The sequence below is a fragment of the Physeter macrocephalus genome, chromosome 18 (assembly GCF_002837175.3).
Source record: "Physeter macrocephalus isolate SW-GA chromosome 18, ASM283717v5, whole genome shotgun sequence".
NCBI classification, from domain to species: domain Eukaryota; kingdom Metazoa; phylum Chordata; class Mammalia; order Artiodactyla; family Physeteridae; genus Physeter; species Physeter macrocephalus.
The window spans coordinates 52,188,022-52,206,239 of record NC_041231.1 but is presented as its reverse complement, the minus strand read 5'-3'; the positions used below and the strand labels follow the sequence as shown (position 1 = coordinate 52,206,239).

At 45.9% G+C, this 18,218-nt stretch overlaps 1 protein-coding gene across 6 annotated transcripts in view; it reads left to right on the top strand.

Moving 5' to 3' along the window:
• Positions 1-18,218, top strand: part of ITGA9 (integrin subunit alpha 9) — a 363,861-nt gene that overhangs the window by 41,544 nt on the left and 304,099 nt on the right. For all 6 annotated transcript variants that reach the window (XM_024132323.3, XM_028478504.1, XM_055080233.1 and 3 more), the window contains exons 5-6: positions 10,040-10,107; positions 15,814-15,943. In XM_024132323.3, the coding sequence (XP_023988091.1) occupies positions 10,040-10,107; positions 15,814-15,943 (198 nt within the window). The remainder of the gene's footprint in view (positions 1-10,039; positions 10,108-15,813; positions 15,944-18,218) is intronic.

Genomic DNA, 18,218 nt, shown 5'->3' with positions numbered 1-18,218 from the left:
GCTGGAGCCAGCAAGGAAAGTAGCAAAGTGGTCATGCCCTGCCCAGTCCTTCTTCCCCACGGGCACCCACACTTCTATATCCTAACTCATTCAGTGCCCAGGGAAGAGTACGGGGTGGGGCCGGGATGGGGAGCATTGGGGTATAAGTAGCCCCTTAGAAAAATGGGGGACTGAACGGAACGCCTCTGTAGCTCTTGGTCCTGTAAGAGGTGAGGTGTGGCAGATGCTCAGATTTCTCTAGAAGAGAGACTGGCAGGTGGGGGATGCAGGCCACAGGGCCCTTGCCTGTGCTCTTGCTTTGGGATCTCCATCTCCCCGTTTGGTGGTCTAAACTAAACCTACTTAAGCTCTTAAGGCAACCATTATTTTCTCTTAATGTGGAAAAACTCAGTAACGCTGGCTGTCTGTTCCAGTTGGGGGATCATGTGGTAGTGGAGTACAACCGAAGTATTTTGGAGTTTGACCGGACCTTTCAGATATCACCCAGCCTGGCCTCTTTGTCTTCCCTGACATCCAGAGATGTGGGGTGGCTTGCTCAGGCTGAGTTTTAACTTCCGTTCTGTTATTCACATGCTGCACAATCAAGAGGCCAAGTAGAGTGGTGGCTAAGAGCACAGACTCTGGACCTAGACCGTCAGAGTCCCAGTCCTGGCTCTGCCACTTGTTAATGCTGTGACTTCAGATGAGTGACTTAACCTCTTGTGCCTAACCTACCTCAAGGGGCTGTGGAGAGGATTAAGTTAAAGCTTGTAAGTTCTTAGAGCAATGGCTGGCATATGCATATATATAAAATACTACAGTTGACCCTCTTCATCCAAGGATGTGGAGGGTCAACTGTACTCTGCCATTTTGTATAAGGCACTTGAGCACCTGCAAATTTTGGTATCTGCAGGCATCCTGGAACCAAGCCCTCATGGATACTGAGGGAAGATTGTATATGCTAATAAGCACATATATGTTAATATACCATATTATGTGCTAAGGTACTGTCTGCCAAGCAAGTGTTTGTTAATTACTATAGGGCAACTAATTTGTCTACCAGGGATAGAGTCCACTCAGTTTTATTAAGTACCTGTTAGACCCTGTGCTAAGTGCCTGATGGATAAAGCCCAAGAAATTCCCTATCTACAGGGGAAAACAGAGCGGGAACATGATGCTTCCAAAGTGGCAGAGCTGAGTGGGGAGAGAATTCCATGCCCGTGTGCGTGGCCTGGAACCTCTGCAAGGGCCCAGGCTGCATCCACGTTCAAGGTGGCATTAAGGCAGGATTATTTCATTTTACAACTGGAAAAACAGAGACCTGCCTAGAGTCTGCAGCCTGTTGGGGCCCATGGAAAAGACAAATGGTGGGTGCTGGGCAGGGGAGGATGGACACTTCCTCTGCAAGAGTGGAAAGACCCCAGGGTGGGGCTGCGTGTGGCCCGATCGTCCAGGCTTCTGCCTCCATGGCCTCAACCCTGTGGCTGGACCCTCGGTGGGAATGGACACCATGATGCCTCCATTACATTTACCTCTGAGGGTTATTGTGAGAAGCTCATGAGAAAACGCAGGTGAAAGTGTTCAGAAAGACCACACACTGTTCTCTAATTGTGGTCTGATCGTGGGTCTCGGTGAGGGTCAGCCGTGCTCTCTCCAGAATGTTGGGAGGTTGGTTTAATTGAGGAGAGCCTCTAAGTGTGTGGGCACCTGTCCACAATGTCTCAAACTTTTCACTTCTTAAAAAGTCCGTCTTTGGTTTGGCACAAGGACAGTTTTCTCCTGGCTTTTCGGGTGCTTCCTGTTTCTGGTTGGTGGGAAATGCTATCAGAATATCCTGTTTGGAGCCAGGAAATGTAGAGGGAATGGGAAACAAAAATGAATTTAGGACACAAAGTAAAATAAATGGGTGGCACATACCCGTAAGTCAAACCGTTTGATAGGAGAATATTGTCATCACTACCATATGGGGTTTGGTTTATATCCGAATGTGTGAGAAAATGAGAAGTTTAGTGGGGTGACAGATGGGCCAAACTTCATAAATTAAAGAGCATGCACTGTAAAACATTAGTTTCTATTAACCAAGTTATGGTGTTACCGAGTCCAAGCTCGCTCTGCTCGCCGCACGACAGGCCAATGAATTGGAGATGAGGTGTTGAGGCAAGAAATACGACTTTATTCGGAAAGCCGGCAGACTGAGAAGATGGCAGACTAGTGTCTCCGATAAATCATCTTATCGGGGTTTGGATGCCAGTTTCTTTTATAGCACAGAGAGGGGGAGGAGATGAGGAAGTAAAGTAAAAATACCATAAGTTTTGCAAATATCTCCTGGAATGGCCAGCCTCAGTGAAGGGATATGTTAATTTCTTCTTTCTTGCAGCCATCCACAGCGGGGCGGGGTCAGATGGTCTCCCTGTGAGCTGAACAGGAGCACTTTAACATTCAGGCAGAGGGGCAGGGTTCCCTGAGGCAGACCGTTCTGTATGATTATAATAACAAAAGCAACGAAAAGCAAAGTTTAGAGGCAAAGAAACGGATCGAACTTAGAATCCCATTTAGCTCTTTCCTGTTAAAATGGGATTTTAGGACTCCCTGAAGTGAAGTCAGTGCATTGATAGAATCAAGCGCAGAGATTTCTTTCATCCTTTGCCCTCTAGTCCACTGAGGCAAGAAGCCAGAGCTTGGCAGGAGGGAGGTTATAAACAGGTCATTTTTTTATTCTCACTAACATGGAATAATCTGGGAGCAGCTCAGCTAAATTAACAAAAAGTATTACAAATAAAACACTGATAAATGCAATTGGGTACCATTGTATATTAGATCTAATTTCAGAATCTGGCTTTACCAGTCACTCATTTCTATGATTGAACCCATAGCTCCTACTTCCTGATGGGGTGACTTTGGGTAGACACCACCCCCCACCCCCGGCCTTGAACCTCAGTGCCCTCCTCTGTAAAACGGAGGGATTATTCCCTATTTAAGAGGTATTTGGGACTTCCCTGGTGGTCCAGTGGTTAGGAATCGGTACTTTCACCACGGTGGCCTGGGTTCAATCCCTGATGGGGAACTAAGATCCCACAAGACATGCAGCATGGCCAAAAAAAAAAAAAAAAAAAAAAAGGGAGAGAGGTATTTGAAGTATATAATGTGCCTAACACAGCTCCTAGCTCAGGCTGAGTACTCAATAAAAGGGAATTTTCTAATTAACTTTTAAAATAGTATCATAGTGTCCTTAAACCTTCTCCGAAGGAGGCGTCCAACGGTCCTGCTTTAATGAAGCTGGGTATTGCTAACCTGATTTTAAGACTCCTTGAAAAGATTATAATTTTAAAAATTCCTTTGAAGATCAATTTGCACAATTTATTTTCTTGGTAAGCTCTCTTTATGTAGATGATCTGAAGTTTAATTCATGCCATGTTTAAATATTCTCAAGTTTGGAATTGCTGGGGTCTTAATTTATCAAATTTTACTGTGCTTTAAAATTGTCCCATTGATTCCAAAGATTTCTGTACCATTTTCTTCGTTATCGGGGGGGCCAGGCCTTTAATTCCTAATTGCTTTTGCATCTCTCAAGACAGAGCTCATTTCTAGAGAAGGAAATAGATTCCCCTATTTAGATGAGAAGATTCCTCTTCCCCCTTCTAATGTTGAAGGCTGTGGCTCCACAGGGGATACAAATCAATCAAGATCCATTTACAAATGAAAAGCAGTTGAGGTTTTGTTTTGTTGTGTTTTTGTTTTGGAGAGAACCATAAAAGGCTAAGTTAATCCATTTAAAAATTCAAGAACAAGCCCCATAAATTTTTATTAAATAAAGAGCTCTACATTTACATAGGATTTTATGGTTTCCAAAGAGCTTTCATAAATATTATCTCATTTAAGTAAATACAGCAAATTTTAAAAAGCAGATGCAGTTCTGTAGTATGCCCAATTAATGTGGCGGGGGACCCTGAGAGGGAGGGTGGCTGGAGGGGACAGCCAGGGCCAAGCCTCTGGCAGTGGTTTTTGGAGCTCAGGGAGACCCATCAAGCTTTCCCTTTGGTGCTAAGAATTCTTATCTTGGGCATAAATATATTCTACACTTCAAACATGTTTTCATACATTGTGTGGAGTTATTGACTACTTAAACTATGTCATCTAATAGTTTCCTTATGGATACTCAAATGTTATGAATCTCCTCTTCTAAAATTACATATCTGTGTGATGGATGTCTTAGGTTTCATTCCTTTTAGAGACACTAACAGATTCAGAGTCACCAAATATTTATCAAGCACCTACTGGGTTCCAGGTGTTGTGCTAGGTACTTAACGTTTATGATCTTACTGAGTAATCACATCATGGGGAGGGGGTTTAAGTATTCTTATCCCCATTGTACAGATGAGAACATTGAAGCTTAGGGAGGTTGATGAAGGAGGGTGGTGGCTTTTAAGTTCAGAACACGTTTCTTTTTTTTTTCCATTTAGGCTGTGGTCCTTGTAACTGAGGGTTGTTTTATATATTTAAATGCTCTTTTTATCACTAGATATCTGTCTGCCTGATTTCATTGTCCTCCGAATTGTTGTTTTTTAACTGAAGTATAGTTGATTTACAATGTTGTGTTAGTTTCAGGTTACAGCAAAGTGATATATATGTGATATATATAAAAAATATATATCATATATAAAATATATATGATATATAAGATATATATTACATATATAATATATATGATATATAAGATATATATATTATATATTACATATATATAATATAAAATATATATATAATATATATATTCTTTTTCACATTCTTTTCCCTTAAAGGTTATTACAAAATATTCAGTATAGTTTCCTGTGCTATACAGTAGGTCCTTGTTGGTTATCTCTTTTATATATAGTAGTGTGTGTATGTTAATCCCAAACTCCTAATTTATCCCTCCACACCTCTTCCCCTTTGGTAAATTTGTTTCTATGTCTCTGGGTCTGTTTCTGTTTTGTATATAAGTTCTTAAGTATAATCAAATTGTTTAATTATCAGTTGGTTAGTATTCACTCAGAAATTGAGCAAAAATTCAGACATTAAGACTGGAAAGCTATTTTTTTCCTCTGATATTTTATTTCATGGCTAAGCTAAGGAACTATGGAAAGATAATTTTAAAATTGATGTGTTAGAAAGACTAGCTTTGAAAGATGAAACTTTCTCAAATGGTTAAAAGGAAGAGAGCTCGGTAGGAAGAATATATGTTACACTGTATGTAAATCTTGATCTTTCCATGGGTTGGTTTTATCCCGCCAGTGTTTGGGAAGAGTGCAGGAAGCGACTCCACCCAGCCTAATTCTTGAATGAATTAAATTCATTAGTGTACGTTCCATGCATTGAGTTGTGGGTTATGAACATTTGGAAACCAGTATCTTTTCCTCTCTCAATTGCCTGCTGTTTAGACAGGGTTTAGTAAAACCAGCAGCTCAACCAAGGAAAATACTACCATTTTTAGACTGGAGGAGCCATGCAACTTAATGAATCAAAGTGTGTGACGCAGGCCACATAATTCAGACCCACCCACGGCAGAAAGACAGAACTTTCTAACCCGTTCCCAGCTCCTCCAAGGGGTGTCTGGGCCCCCTCGTTCCACCACGTCTTGCTTCCCTGATTCAGTTGCCCCACATTTAACAGAGTCAGGTTTGTTACAGCATCCATGAACTGCTGTCGTGCCAAGCCCGGTTCTCCCTTGCTGCTTCGAGGTGGATAAACGTTTTGTTCCACAGCGGAGAGGTAGGAAACTGGCGTGTTATGGTCCTCTCTCCCCGGCCACGTCCTCGGGGCCTTTGGCGACTGAATGGAAGTGCCCAGGAGTGGCCCGGTGCCTCTGTGTGTGCCGGAGCAGTTCTTCTTGAGAACACAGGAGGCTGGAGGTCCTGCCCCAGCCCTCCGCCCTCTACTTCCTGGACCTCTCCGAAGAGGGAGGGTGTGTGACCTGGGGATGCTGTGATGGAACAGCCTTGTATCCACACTCGCCCCCCTTCTCATAGCTCTGTGGTAGAGGCTCTCCTGCCTTCTCCATTATAGGCAAGCAAAATCGAGCTTTCTAGCATACGGGAATGATAGATTGCCCTATGTATATATTTTTTGAAGAAGAAGAAAGGCCTGTACTTTAGAACTGGATTAGAGAGAAACTACAACCTGCCCTTTATATATATATATATATATATATATATATATATATATATACATATATATATATACACACACACACACATATATATACACACATATAAAATATATAAACTATTTTAAAATATATATGTATTTTATATATTTGTATATATTTGTATATATTGTGTATATATATATGTATTTTTTTTTTTTGCAGAAGGTATCAGGTTAAAATAACAGTGGTGTCCTTAACTCATGGAAATAGCACTCAACAGAGTGAAAACAGCTGAAGCATGCTGTGGTCCAGGATCCAGTGTATCTGGCCAGCATCTCTTGGGAAGCCCCCATAGCCCAGGCCTGGGCCCTAAGGGCCACCACTGCACCCTGAGGTGCCAGTTTACCTGTTGTGTGGCCTTATTCACTTTACAAAGTCTTTCTTAGATCACTTCTCACTTAATCAGGATTTTTGAATATCTGATAGGCCAGCACAATGTGGGTGTTTGATTTTTACTGGAAAGGAGCAGGCCAGGCACAGAACTTGACTTGGGGTTTGGGTGGCTGTGCTTGCACAATGGTGCTGAGTCTTAAGATGTGGTTGATCAGGAATAGCTTTGAAGTGTTCTGTGAAGCCTGCTCACGTCACTTCTTCACAGGAGTTTGGCTTTTAGAAGAAGAGCACTTTGTATCAGGAGGGCCAGGCTTGGACACAGGCTCAGTGTCTCCCAGCGTGGGCCGTCCCATCTGTGTCCTCAGATCTTTGAGGACAGTCCATGAAGGATCATGCCAGGGGGTGGGCAGGGATTGAAGAACCGGTTCTGAATAGTCTATGCAGTTTCTCTTGAGGCCCAAGAGGGAGATGGAATTGCCCAAGGCAGAATCAGTCAACCTAGGTTCGGAAAGCCCAGAAAAATCCATCCTGTGTGTCCTTGCCCTGCTCCAGTCACACCTACTTCCACCCTTAGGCCTCTGGGGTCAGTGATGCCACCGATTGGAGAAGCAGGATTCCTGGTACCCAGGACACAACTCCTCTTCAAGCAAGGCTGGGGTGGAGGTCACAGAGCCTGATGGACTGGAGGACAGAGGGTAGGGCTGGGAGGTCAGGGGGCACAGAGGTCCAAGGTGAGCAAGTTGGAGAGTCCAGGTGCTCAATGGCTGAAAGAATTTGCCAGATCCTCTTGCATCTCCGCCTGGGGCCTTGGGTCTGGGCACGGACGGCAGCGCCCACACCTTTCCTCAGTAAAGCCTCACCTGCACACACTGTACCTTACACCCGGCTGGTGTTGAGGGCACTGAGATGGGTGAACTCATCTCGGTGTTGAATAAACTATGTGATGAACAAACACATTTTGAGATGGGGAGAGGGTATCACTTACCTTTACCTACGAGGTCACCTGGGCACAGAAGCTGAGGAGGGGTTCTGGAAGGCTGTGGAATGTGAAATGTCAGATACACATACCAGTGGAGCCTTCCTAGACTGGAGTTGCCACAGCTGCCCCCCAAAGTGTGTGGTGCTGTGTGGTGCTGTGGGGAGCGAGGAGGCATAGGACTGGATCCTGTTCCAGGTTGAAGGGGTTAATCGGAGTACAGGCATTTCTGGGCAGTCAGAACATGGCCTGTCCTTTCAGGAGCCCCACGTGGTTTGATTCCTTGCTCCAGAGCAAGCTGAGAAGGCAGGTATAGACCCTGGGGTTTCAGGAATGTCGGAGCTGGTGAGATGGTGACTGCTTCCTGTGTGTGAGGCCCACAGACCTCGGAAGAGGCCATCCCAGCTTAGGGAGCTGGGCTGACCTCTGAACGGTGCCACGACGCGGGCTGAGGCAGGGGTGCTGGTCAAAGGGCTTCCCCTGCGGCCCTTTGGCCTGGGGTGGGGTTGGGACCCTCCCAGCTCCCAGAATGGCTGTGGTCACCTCAGGAACCTGGGGCCTGCTCCTGGCTCAGCGCTCGCCAGCGGAGTGTGGGGATGGGGTAGAGAAAGACAAGTTTTCCTGTCTAGTTTTGGAGTCCCTGTCACAAAAGAGACCTTGAGACTGTTTTCTTTAAAACATGAAAGATTCCCACATAGTTCCTATTCATGTCCTAAATTTATGAGGCTGAACTCGTGTGTCCTGCACTGTAGTTTCCTTCAGCTCGTGGGGGCTGAATTTCCTTTCTGTGTTTCATTTGTCTGAGACTTACAATAGGGTCCGTGGGTGGATATGCTTTTTGCCGGACCTTCCGCATTTAATATGACTGTTTGTTCTGGTTGGGACATTTTGACCCTTTTTGCCGTTGTGCTATTTGATATAGGATTTATGAGTTTTTATGGTTTCTTACCATCGTACAGTTTGATGCAGGATCTCTTTATGACTTTGCATAAGTCCCGCTTCCGGCCCTGGTGCAAGATTTTGCGGAGAAGTGTGTTCTACTGTCGCTGGGTTGCTTTCTGGCAGGGCTGTGAGGTCTCTTTGTAATAACAGGACAAGGTAGGAGGAACTGATTTAGCCCTCGCCTGGAAGAGGAGTAACTCCATTGACATTCTGTTGTAATTTAGCAGTTGGTTAATGGCCACTTACTGGAGAATGTTACCAGGCTCTGCAGTGAGTGTTGTTAGAAAATGAATCCTCTGTGTATTTCCCCAGGGCCCTTCTGCTTCTCCTCCAGGACATAACTCTGGAACCACAGGAAGTGGCACTGTGTTGCAATCACAGCTTCACTGTTCCTTTGTATTATTTATTTTGTGTTTCAGAATTAAGTATATTGCTTTTAATGGAACCAGAGACTTGTCAGGAGCCCAGGGGGTGACATGGGGCTCACTGGGTCATTTTACTGGGTCTCTTGGACCTGAAGGTGCCCAGGGGCAGCCGTGAGCCTCTGTCCAGCAATGTCAGTTTCACATGTAATTAGAGTCACTTAAGCTGAACATCACTCCATCTCCATGCCTTTACCCATGTCATTATTTCACATGGCTTGTCACCTTCTGGGTTTTGTGTAATCACTCACTGCAAAACCTTTGATCAGCCACAGAGGTGAAAGAATGTGAATTTCCGAGTCTGCCGAACTTGGATAGAGTTCTGGCTTTGTGACCTCGGACGAATCACTTGAACTCTCTGAGCCTCAGGGGTTTTACCTGTTAACAAATGGTGATGCGGACTCCCAGTGATGAGGGATTGATGAAATGGTGAGTGGGCACAGCTGACACAGTGCCCAGAACATGCTAAACTTAAAATGCCAACTGAAAAATGAAACAGTAGCAACAGAATTCCTGTTTGTTGGGTTGGAGTATTAGGAGCTGAGGGACAGGTGGGGGAAGAGAACTTATCCATTTGTTTTCTTTCGGATCCATTTGTGGAGGGAAAAAGAGATCTCCCCTTTTCCTTCCACACAAGGAAGACAAGAGGTGTCAGTGATGGTGTCACCGTGCTCTGGGGCCGGTCTGGCGGAGTCCCCTCTTCCCGCAGCCCCTGGGCTCTGAGGGCTGGTTTCTGGTTGCACGGTGGGAAGCATATTGCCTCGAGCTGGATGGAGGGTCTTTTTGGGAGGCTTGGTCATCTCCCAGGGGACTCCACACTGGGATGGCCACATCATTCCATCTCTGTGTCGTGTTTTCAGTTCTTTCTTCCTCCTGGGGCTCCCATCCTTTCTGAAGTGAATGAGATAATTGTCACCAGCCTCCCACTTAATTACCGTGGCTGCTGCTTCCCCTTTCCCACATGCACAGAGGAAGCCCATCAGGGCACTTGGCAGCCTCACTACCTGATGGCACCAGAGCCTGGATTTTTGAGGTCTGGTGGATTCCTGAGACTTTTCTCTGCTCCCCAGTCTGGACGGTGTCCCTGGGCCGGGCCTGCAGCCGTACCCAAATACATGCCCAGCATGCTCAGGCGCTCTGCACACGACTGGCACACACTGATGAGGCCGTGGTTTCCTTCTTTTCCCTCCCCTCCCCGTCTAGAGTATAAGAAGAAGTATGGAGAGGAACACGGCTCCTGCCAGGCTGGGATAGCGGGCTTCTTCACTGAGGTGGGTATCACTCTTTGGGCCTTTCTCTTCTCTCATGGGTGTTCATTTCCTGCATGGCTTCCCATCATATGGTAGATTAAAGTCCAAACTCTGTGTCTCGGCCCATGGGCCTGACTTTCTCCTTCACTCATCAGAGGACAACCCAGAGCTGCGGGAGGGGATGGGACAGTGAGGGGGAGAAAAGGCCTATGACACCCACTGGTTTCAGCTGCTGCTGGACCATGCCAGATCCTTACTAGCATCATTATTACAGAGGTCCCCAACGCATGGTGTTTTGTGCACAAGTGCACATTTCTGTAGGTGAGCTGCACAGTTGAGGAACCGCTGTGTCAGAAGCTCTTCAAAATGTGAATTTTGACACATGCTGGCAAATTGCACTCCAGAAACATTTACCAGTTGACATCCCCCCCAGTTGTGTGTCATTGTCCCTACATCCTCTAACCAACACTTAAAATTTTTGTCATTAAAAAAAATGACATTGTGTTTTAATGGCCCTTTACCTAATTATTAGTGCAGTTGAGTATCCTTTTCAAATATTGGCCATTTGTGTTTATTTTTTCTGGAAATTGCCTGTTTATGTTCTTTGCCCATTATTATGTTATTTTTTAACTGTTGTTTTACTGATTTTTAGGATCTTGTATTTTCAATAGTAATCTCATATCTCTTGTATGTGTTACAATATTTTTCACCAGTCTTTTACCTGATTTTTAAGTTTGCTTAATGGTGTCTTTACTATATGCGCATTGAACATTCATATTTGGTCAAATCTGTCAGTCTTTTTCTTTCTGGATTCTAGACCTCTGTGTTAGGAAGGTCATCCCCATCCTAAGACTATGAAATATTCACGTGTATTTTATTCTGCCACTTTTATAGGTTAAAAGATATTTAAATCTTTTTCCATCTTAGATTTATGCATGCAGACGTTATACGGGAGAAATGAACTTCATTGTTTTCCTAAATGTGTGGTTGGTTGTTCTTTTTTTTTTTTTTTTTTTTAATAACTTTTAAAATTTTATTTTATTTTTTGTGGCTGCATTGGGTCTTCGTTAATGGGCGTGGGCTTTCTCTAGTGGCGGCGAGCCGGGGCTACTCTTCGTTATGGTGCACGGGCTTCTCATTGCGGTGGCTTCTCTTGTTGCGGAGCATGGGCTCTAGGCGCGCGGGCTTCCGTAGTTGTGGCTTGCGGGCTCTAGAGTGCAGGCTCAGTAGTTGTGGCGCATGGGGTTAGTTGCTCCGCAGCATGTGGGATCTTCTGGAACCAGGGCTCGAACCCGTGTCCCCTGCACTGGCAGGCGGATTCTTAACCACTGCACCACCAGGAAAGCCCTGGTTGGTTGTTCTGATGCTGGTTTGTTAAATATTTTCTTTATCCCCGTTGATTTGAGATACCATCCTGCCATATGCCAAGGTTACCCATCTTCCATCTCAATAAGCATATAGAGGGTGTAATTTCTGTGGCTGTTGTTCCTCCATTGAGATGTAGCAAGTAAGACTCAATGCAGGAAGCAGCAGGGAACTGCTATAAGTTTACAGACACAGTGATGGCAGTGCCGTAAGAAAGTCTATTTGGGCTGGTCTTGTGTCTGGAAGTGGAAGAGCCTGGAGGAGGCCAGGTTGGAGGCTGTGGTGTGGTCCAGCCACAAAGGGACAGGGCAGCCTATGGGATGTTTTAGGAATAAAAATGATGAGGAGGGCTTCCCTGGTGGCGCAGTGGTTGAGAGTCCGCCTGCCGATGCAGGGGACATGGGTTCGTGCCCCGGTCCGGGAAGATCCCACATGCCGCAGAGCAGTTGGGCCCGTGAGCCATGGCCGCTGAGCCTGTGCGTCCGGAGCCTGTGCTTTGCAATGGGAGAGGCCACAACAGTGAGAGGCCCGCGTACCGCAAAAGAAAAAAAAAAAAGATGAGGGGAGTCAGAAAATATGAAGGCAGTATCAGTGGGCTGGGTGACCAGAGGACTGTGTGGGGGAGGAAGGAGGTTTTATGCCAGGTTTCTGGGGAACAGTGGTACTGGTGGAAAGGGGGCTGCCCAAGGAAGAATCCACTGGGAGAGGTAAACTGATGGGTCTGCTCTATACACATGCCATGTGAGGTGATGGGATGGGACACTCACATAGATGTTTTTAGAATCCAGCCTTGATTTGGCCAATGCTAGTATGTTTCTGAGGGGACTGGGTATGCTTAGCATAGGGCCGGGGTTGGGGGGGCTCTGAGCAGAATGTCTCCTGTAGACAGTGGGAGGAGAAAGTCAAGTCATTGCAGAAATGAGAACTCATTGGAGATGTTGGTGGGGAGCTAGGGGAGAGGAAGAGTCCCTGGGAAGGGATGTCTCCAGCCGGAGAGTCAGGGAAGACGAGGGCACTGGGGCTAGGGGGGAGGAGGAGGATGAGGAAGGACAAGGGTGTGGAGGGGAACCCGGTGGGCCGTGCCAGCTCCGGATTACCAGAGGACCTGCTGGGACTCCAGAGCCTGAGGGTAGCAGGGTGCGGGCAGCAGTGGGGCTGGTGCGTGGAGCACTGCAGGGAGCCAGGCGGCAGTGAGCAGGAGGGCTCAGTCCTGAACCGGCCACTCGGGGCCTTGGCCTCTGCTTCAGTTCCCAGGCTTTTGGCCTCCCTAAACAGGAGGTCTTTGAACTCCCAGTCTCCCTCGTTTCTGGAACTTCAGCTGTTGGAGGCTGAGCAGGAAATGTGGTTGAAGGGGTCAGGCAACACTGCACCCGTCTCCTGCCCTCCTGCTGACCTTGTCACTTGGGTTTGCCTTTGCTGGGAGCTGGGCTGTCCCTGCACGGGGCGGGAAGCTGCCTCCCAAGCTGGACGTTGTTCTGTGGCCTTCCGGTCATGGCCATGTTGCCCCAAACTACTCTGGCCTAAGGCGACTGCTTGACCTGAATGTCAGTGACCCTGGGGTTATCAAAGCTGTTTGAGTTATGGACACTGCATGAATTTTAGCCCAGCGTTGAGGACAAGGGAGAACTTCCTGGGAATATATTTATTTTTGTAGCCTAGGATAACAGAGGTAGATACTTCTAAGCAGCAAGAGACGACTTGGCCCAACCCTGCTGGTGTCGGGGCACCACTGTGAGAGCCTGGGGACATCTGGGTGGAAATCCATCCAGCACAGACTTCTGTCACAGATCCCGAGGACTCTTCTGCCCCCTGCTTATGCCAACCTACAGGGCACAGAGAAAAGCCCATGGCTCCTCTCAGGCAACTCCAGGTACCCGTGTGCCTCAGGAGGTTCTGCGCCTTGCAGAAAGGCCCATGCTGTTGATTGATGGAGTTTTGCACACATGGTTTAGGCAGTGGTGGCCTTGGGCTTTTGGAGAAGCTTGCACTTCTGTGTGTTACATTTGTGTTATCTGTTCCTGGGTGGTGAGGAGCCAAGCATTGATCACATTTTCCTGACACTTGTGGACAGTGTCAAAAGGGCCCAGGCTACACCCACAGCGGATGGAAAAAGCCAAATAGGAGGGAGTTCCAGGGAGATGCTGTTTCCCTGCCCCCAGCCACAAGGGTCTCAGGCTGGGCCTCAGTTTACCTAGTTTGAACTGCAGAGAGAAGGGGGCATAAACAGTACGAGGAGAGGGGAAAAAAACCAAAAGCTGTTGGTTTTAAAGGTTTTTGAGAAGAGGGATGACCTTGTTTTATTCTCTTTGCAATGTTTGAGAGAGTGGATGCAGCGATAGGTTAGACATACATTTCTCAACTTTTATCCTGGATTAATCTGAATCATCAGAAAACAACATGTCCACTGCCTGGTGTCCCCAAGAGCCTTATAGGCCTCTGGTGGTGCTCAAAGCTTTGGCTTGTGAAGAGCTGCTGGTGGAGAAAGCTCTCCACTGTGTATATGGCTGGCCCTGGGGATACTGCTCATTTTGTCTTTCTGTGCCCTTTGTGTTCGGGCACTGATTACAGATTCCTTTCTGAGCTTAAGACCAAGGAGAAAGTCTCCCTTCTCTGATGATCATTTGTCTTTCTCATGCCCCTTCTAGAACCAGCACAGTCCCTTACACAGAACAGATGACTATAAGGGAAATGTATGAATGCACTGCCCATGTTTTCCCAGGGATGTGTCCTAAGTGCAGAAAGTGATATATTTTTATAAAGCAGTGAGATACCCCTGAGGGTATCCAGTTTCTCATCCTCATAGCATCCTTGGAGATGGATTGGATCTCAGAACCTTAAAGTGAAGTGCTTCTCAATGGTCATTCTTGGTCCACACCTTCATGAATTATCAACAGCAAACCAACAGCAAACCATTCAGGCAGGAGTCTGGTGGCTTTCCTTCCAGCCATGCTCACACCCTGTTCTTTGGTAAGGTTCTTACCCGAATTGACCATAGAACATATGCTGTTCAAAGTATTGTCCTGATGCTGCTGCTGCCACACACGTGCTCTCCTTTCTGTGTGCTCTGTCCTCCTCTCTCTGCTGTTCTATTAAGATGGCTCTGGCTTTTTCAGACATTTGCTCCCAGGGAATTCAGTGTCACTTTATGAAATGTCAACAGAAACTCAGAATTCTTAGGGCGGGATCTAGCCTCCAGGGACTTGTTGGAAACCAGCAGCTTCTGACAGCGGTGAAGCCAGCTCTGTAGAGAGGGGCCGGCCTGGAAGGATGCTTCTGAAGTATAACAGTGCGGGGACCCTAGAGGCCAAGGGTGGTGTGTGTGTTTGTCAGTAACAAGAGCATGACCTGTACGGTGTCCAGCATCTCCATGAGCCCAGAAGGCCTGTATCTTTGGGGTTTTTGTACAGCTGAGGGGTTTCCTCTAAAACTGCCTTTATTTTAACCCTTTTGGGTAGAATTTTTTCTAAACATTCTGTACATTTCCTTGTTGCCTTACCCTGGGAATGTTTTACAAAGGGATTTGATTGATCTGTGGATCTGGTATAAGTAGGAGATGCTTAATAAATATTGTGGAGTGAAAAGTTAATGAATTTGTTAGAAAAATAATTTTTATTATTTCTTACTGCAGTGTAGATACTTTAGAAAATATAGATAATCAAAGAGAAGGGATTTCCTGTTGGGGAAGGTTGGGGAAGGAAAGCCTCGATGATGTCTTTCTCTGTTGGACTTATTTCACTGAGCATGATGCCCTCCAAGTTCATCCATGTTGCTGCAAATGGCAAAATTTCATTCTTTTTTATGGCTGAGTCATATTCTGTTGTCTGTATGTACCACATCTTCTCTATCTGTTCATCTGTGGATAGACACTTAGATTGCTTCTGTATATTGGCTGTTATAAATAGTGCTGCTGTGAACATTGGGGTGCTTCCTGGGCCTGTTTTAATAGTAGTGCTGTGTCTTGCTGTCTGTGGTCTCTTCTTTCCCCAGTCCACATCTTTCCTGTAGTGGGCCTCTCTGCTCTCTTGTTTTCATTGTTTTGACTTTGCAATGAGCCTTTAGTGGCCAGAAAACCCAGCTTCAGAACCATTCCTGAGAATGAGGACTGGAGGGGATTTCTCTGGAGTGTCAGTACATCTTCTTTATCCATTCATCTGTTGATGAACGCATAGGTTGCTTCCATATCTTGGCAATTGTAAATCATTATGAATGTGAAATTTTTTTTATTGCTCAAGTGAAGAAATTTTCTGGTGTGGCAGCTTTACTTTAATTACGAGTTCTTTGTTGTGATTGTGGGTCTCACCACACCACCTTCTTCCCTCTTCAGTTTCCTTCCCTGTTCACCTTCGGGTTTCTCTTCCATAGGAGCTGGTGGTGATGGGTGCCCCAGGGTCATTTTATTGGGCTGGGACGGTCAAAGTGCTGAACCTCACAGATAACACCTATTTCAAACTAAATGATGAAGTGATCATGAACAGGAGGTACACCTACCTGGGTGAGTAGCTCAAGGAGGTGACAGGTAAGAAAGGGGAAGTGGGAGTGATTACCACCAAGCTTGCCAGTGATTGCTTTATTGGTGGAAAGAAGAGTTCGTTGGCTTTTACATCTGCTGTTCTACTTAGTTGCACTTTTAGCCAAGGGCATCACAACACTGAGCTCCACACATAGCAGGTAGAGAGAGGAGAACAAAGGACGGGACTGAATTAAAGCTGTGTGATTTAATTAAAAAGCTGACAGTTGAAACTCCAAGGAAGCAAACATTTTCTTTTCCTATTTTAGCAATTACTCGGGTTTATTAGATACAAAACGAGTGTGAGAGAATCCTGTTTTTCCATGACTTTCCTTTGGATGAGGTCTCTGCTTTTCTGGTCACAAAACTGGTTGCAGGTAGAAATAATAAGAACCAGAAATTAGCATGATGGATGGCAACCTAATCCTGAGGTTTAATTAAAGGCTTAGAAAAACTTTTATTTTCTTAACCGTTTTAATCCTCTAGAAAGAAGGTAGACACAACTTAAGTTAGCAGCCACCAGGCCAGAATGACTCTCGACAAGACCATGCTTATTGGTGAGCAGAGAGAGGCTGTCTTTACTTGTGTAAAAGACAATTTGACATGGCTCTTTTCTTTAATTCAGGCCCTAAATGCTGTAATTCTGGGCTGAAAATGAAACTAAATTTAGCAAGGCCTAATGATGAGAAAACAATGTTCTTTCACACTCATTACACTTAACTTAAATCTAGGGGAGTCCCTGACCGGCTTTTTGTATGGAGATTCGCTTGTGAGTTGGCAGGAGGGACTGGCTGACTTGTCTTTTCCCCTCTAAGTCTTTGGCCCAGTAGCACCGACTGTGATACCTTTACTCGGAGTCTTTGGGGTGTTTGCTGCTCTGTGCGCCCAGCTCCTTAAATGCTGTCATTTATTGGGGACTTACTCCATGCCAGGCTCTGCATATGAAAGAAACCGAGGTACAAAGAAGTCATTTAACTTGCCGAGGTCCCGTGGTTCATCAGTAGCAAAGTGGGGGTTTAAACCTGTGGTTTCTGAGCCCAGAGTCTAGGTGCTGAGCTGCCCACCTGTGTATGCTCTGCAGACAGCCCCGCCTGCTGGTGTGGACCCCTCGCTGGGCTGGGAGCACCTTGGAGGAGGGGAGTTTGTCTGACATTTCCAGGACTTGGTATAGTGCCTGGTGCAGAGGAGCGACTCAACACATGTTTATTAGGTCAGAGAATGAAGAGAAGGCAGAAAAGAGCCCAGTTTGGACGTGGCTTTAGGGTCGATAGGCCCTCTGAGCCTCAGGGCCCGTGGCTCCTTCCTGTGTGCCAAGTAGAGGCCTTCATGCTGCAGGATTGCAAGGCTCACTTGAAGCTTTGATGTCACTCATAATTGTCTTAGGGAATGTGAGCCTCCAGTCTGAGAGAAATCATCCACGTGGTGAGTAAGAGTTGATCATAATATGACACCATGACAAAATGCAAGCAGCTTATGGTCATAACATTAGGGTTTGAGGATGAGGAAAAGGTTTATAGAATATACAGCAGCCTGCACAGGGTTTTTACTGCCGGCAGGGCTCTCAGAAAGCAGGAGACATTTAGACTAAGCTCAGACAACTTTTACCTTTGTTTCTAGATTCTTTTTGCATCCACGGATTCTTTGCTCAGTCATCCATCTATCCACTGACCCACTGTCAGCTTTTTTCTGGCTCTTCTTAGGAGGGGGTGTGCATAATGGTTCACAGCAAGGGATTTGGAGACACACAGATTGGATTTGAATCTTGCTGTGTGATCTTGGGTGTGTTGCTTACCCACATTTAGTCCCTGTTTCCGTATCTGTGCAATAGAGTTGGGAGATTAAAAGAGACAGTGGCATCTGAAGACATGTGTAAGAATGTTCATAGCAGCTTTATTCACAATAAAGCTGAAATAACTGGAAACAACCTAAATGCCCAGCAATAGGAGAATAAAGACATTATGGTATCGTCATACAATGGAACATACTCATCCATAAAAAGAAACTAGTACCATACTCAACAGCATGGATGAACCTCACAGAAGTTATGCTGAGGGTAGTTTGGAACAGGCACACGTAATATATGGTGACAGAAATCAGGAGAGGGGTGACCCGTGCAGGGGAGGGTAGTGACTGGGAGAGGGAATGAGGGAACCTTTTGGGCTCGTGGTTCTGTGGTTATAGTCACTCTGGCTGGTGATTGCATGGTTATGTCCATGTGTACACACTTGTTAAATACTACACTTTAGATGTGTATACTTTA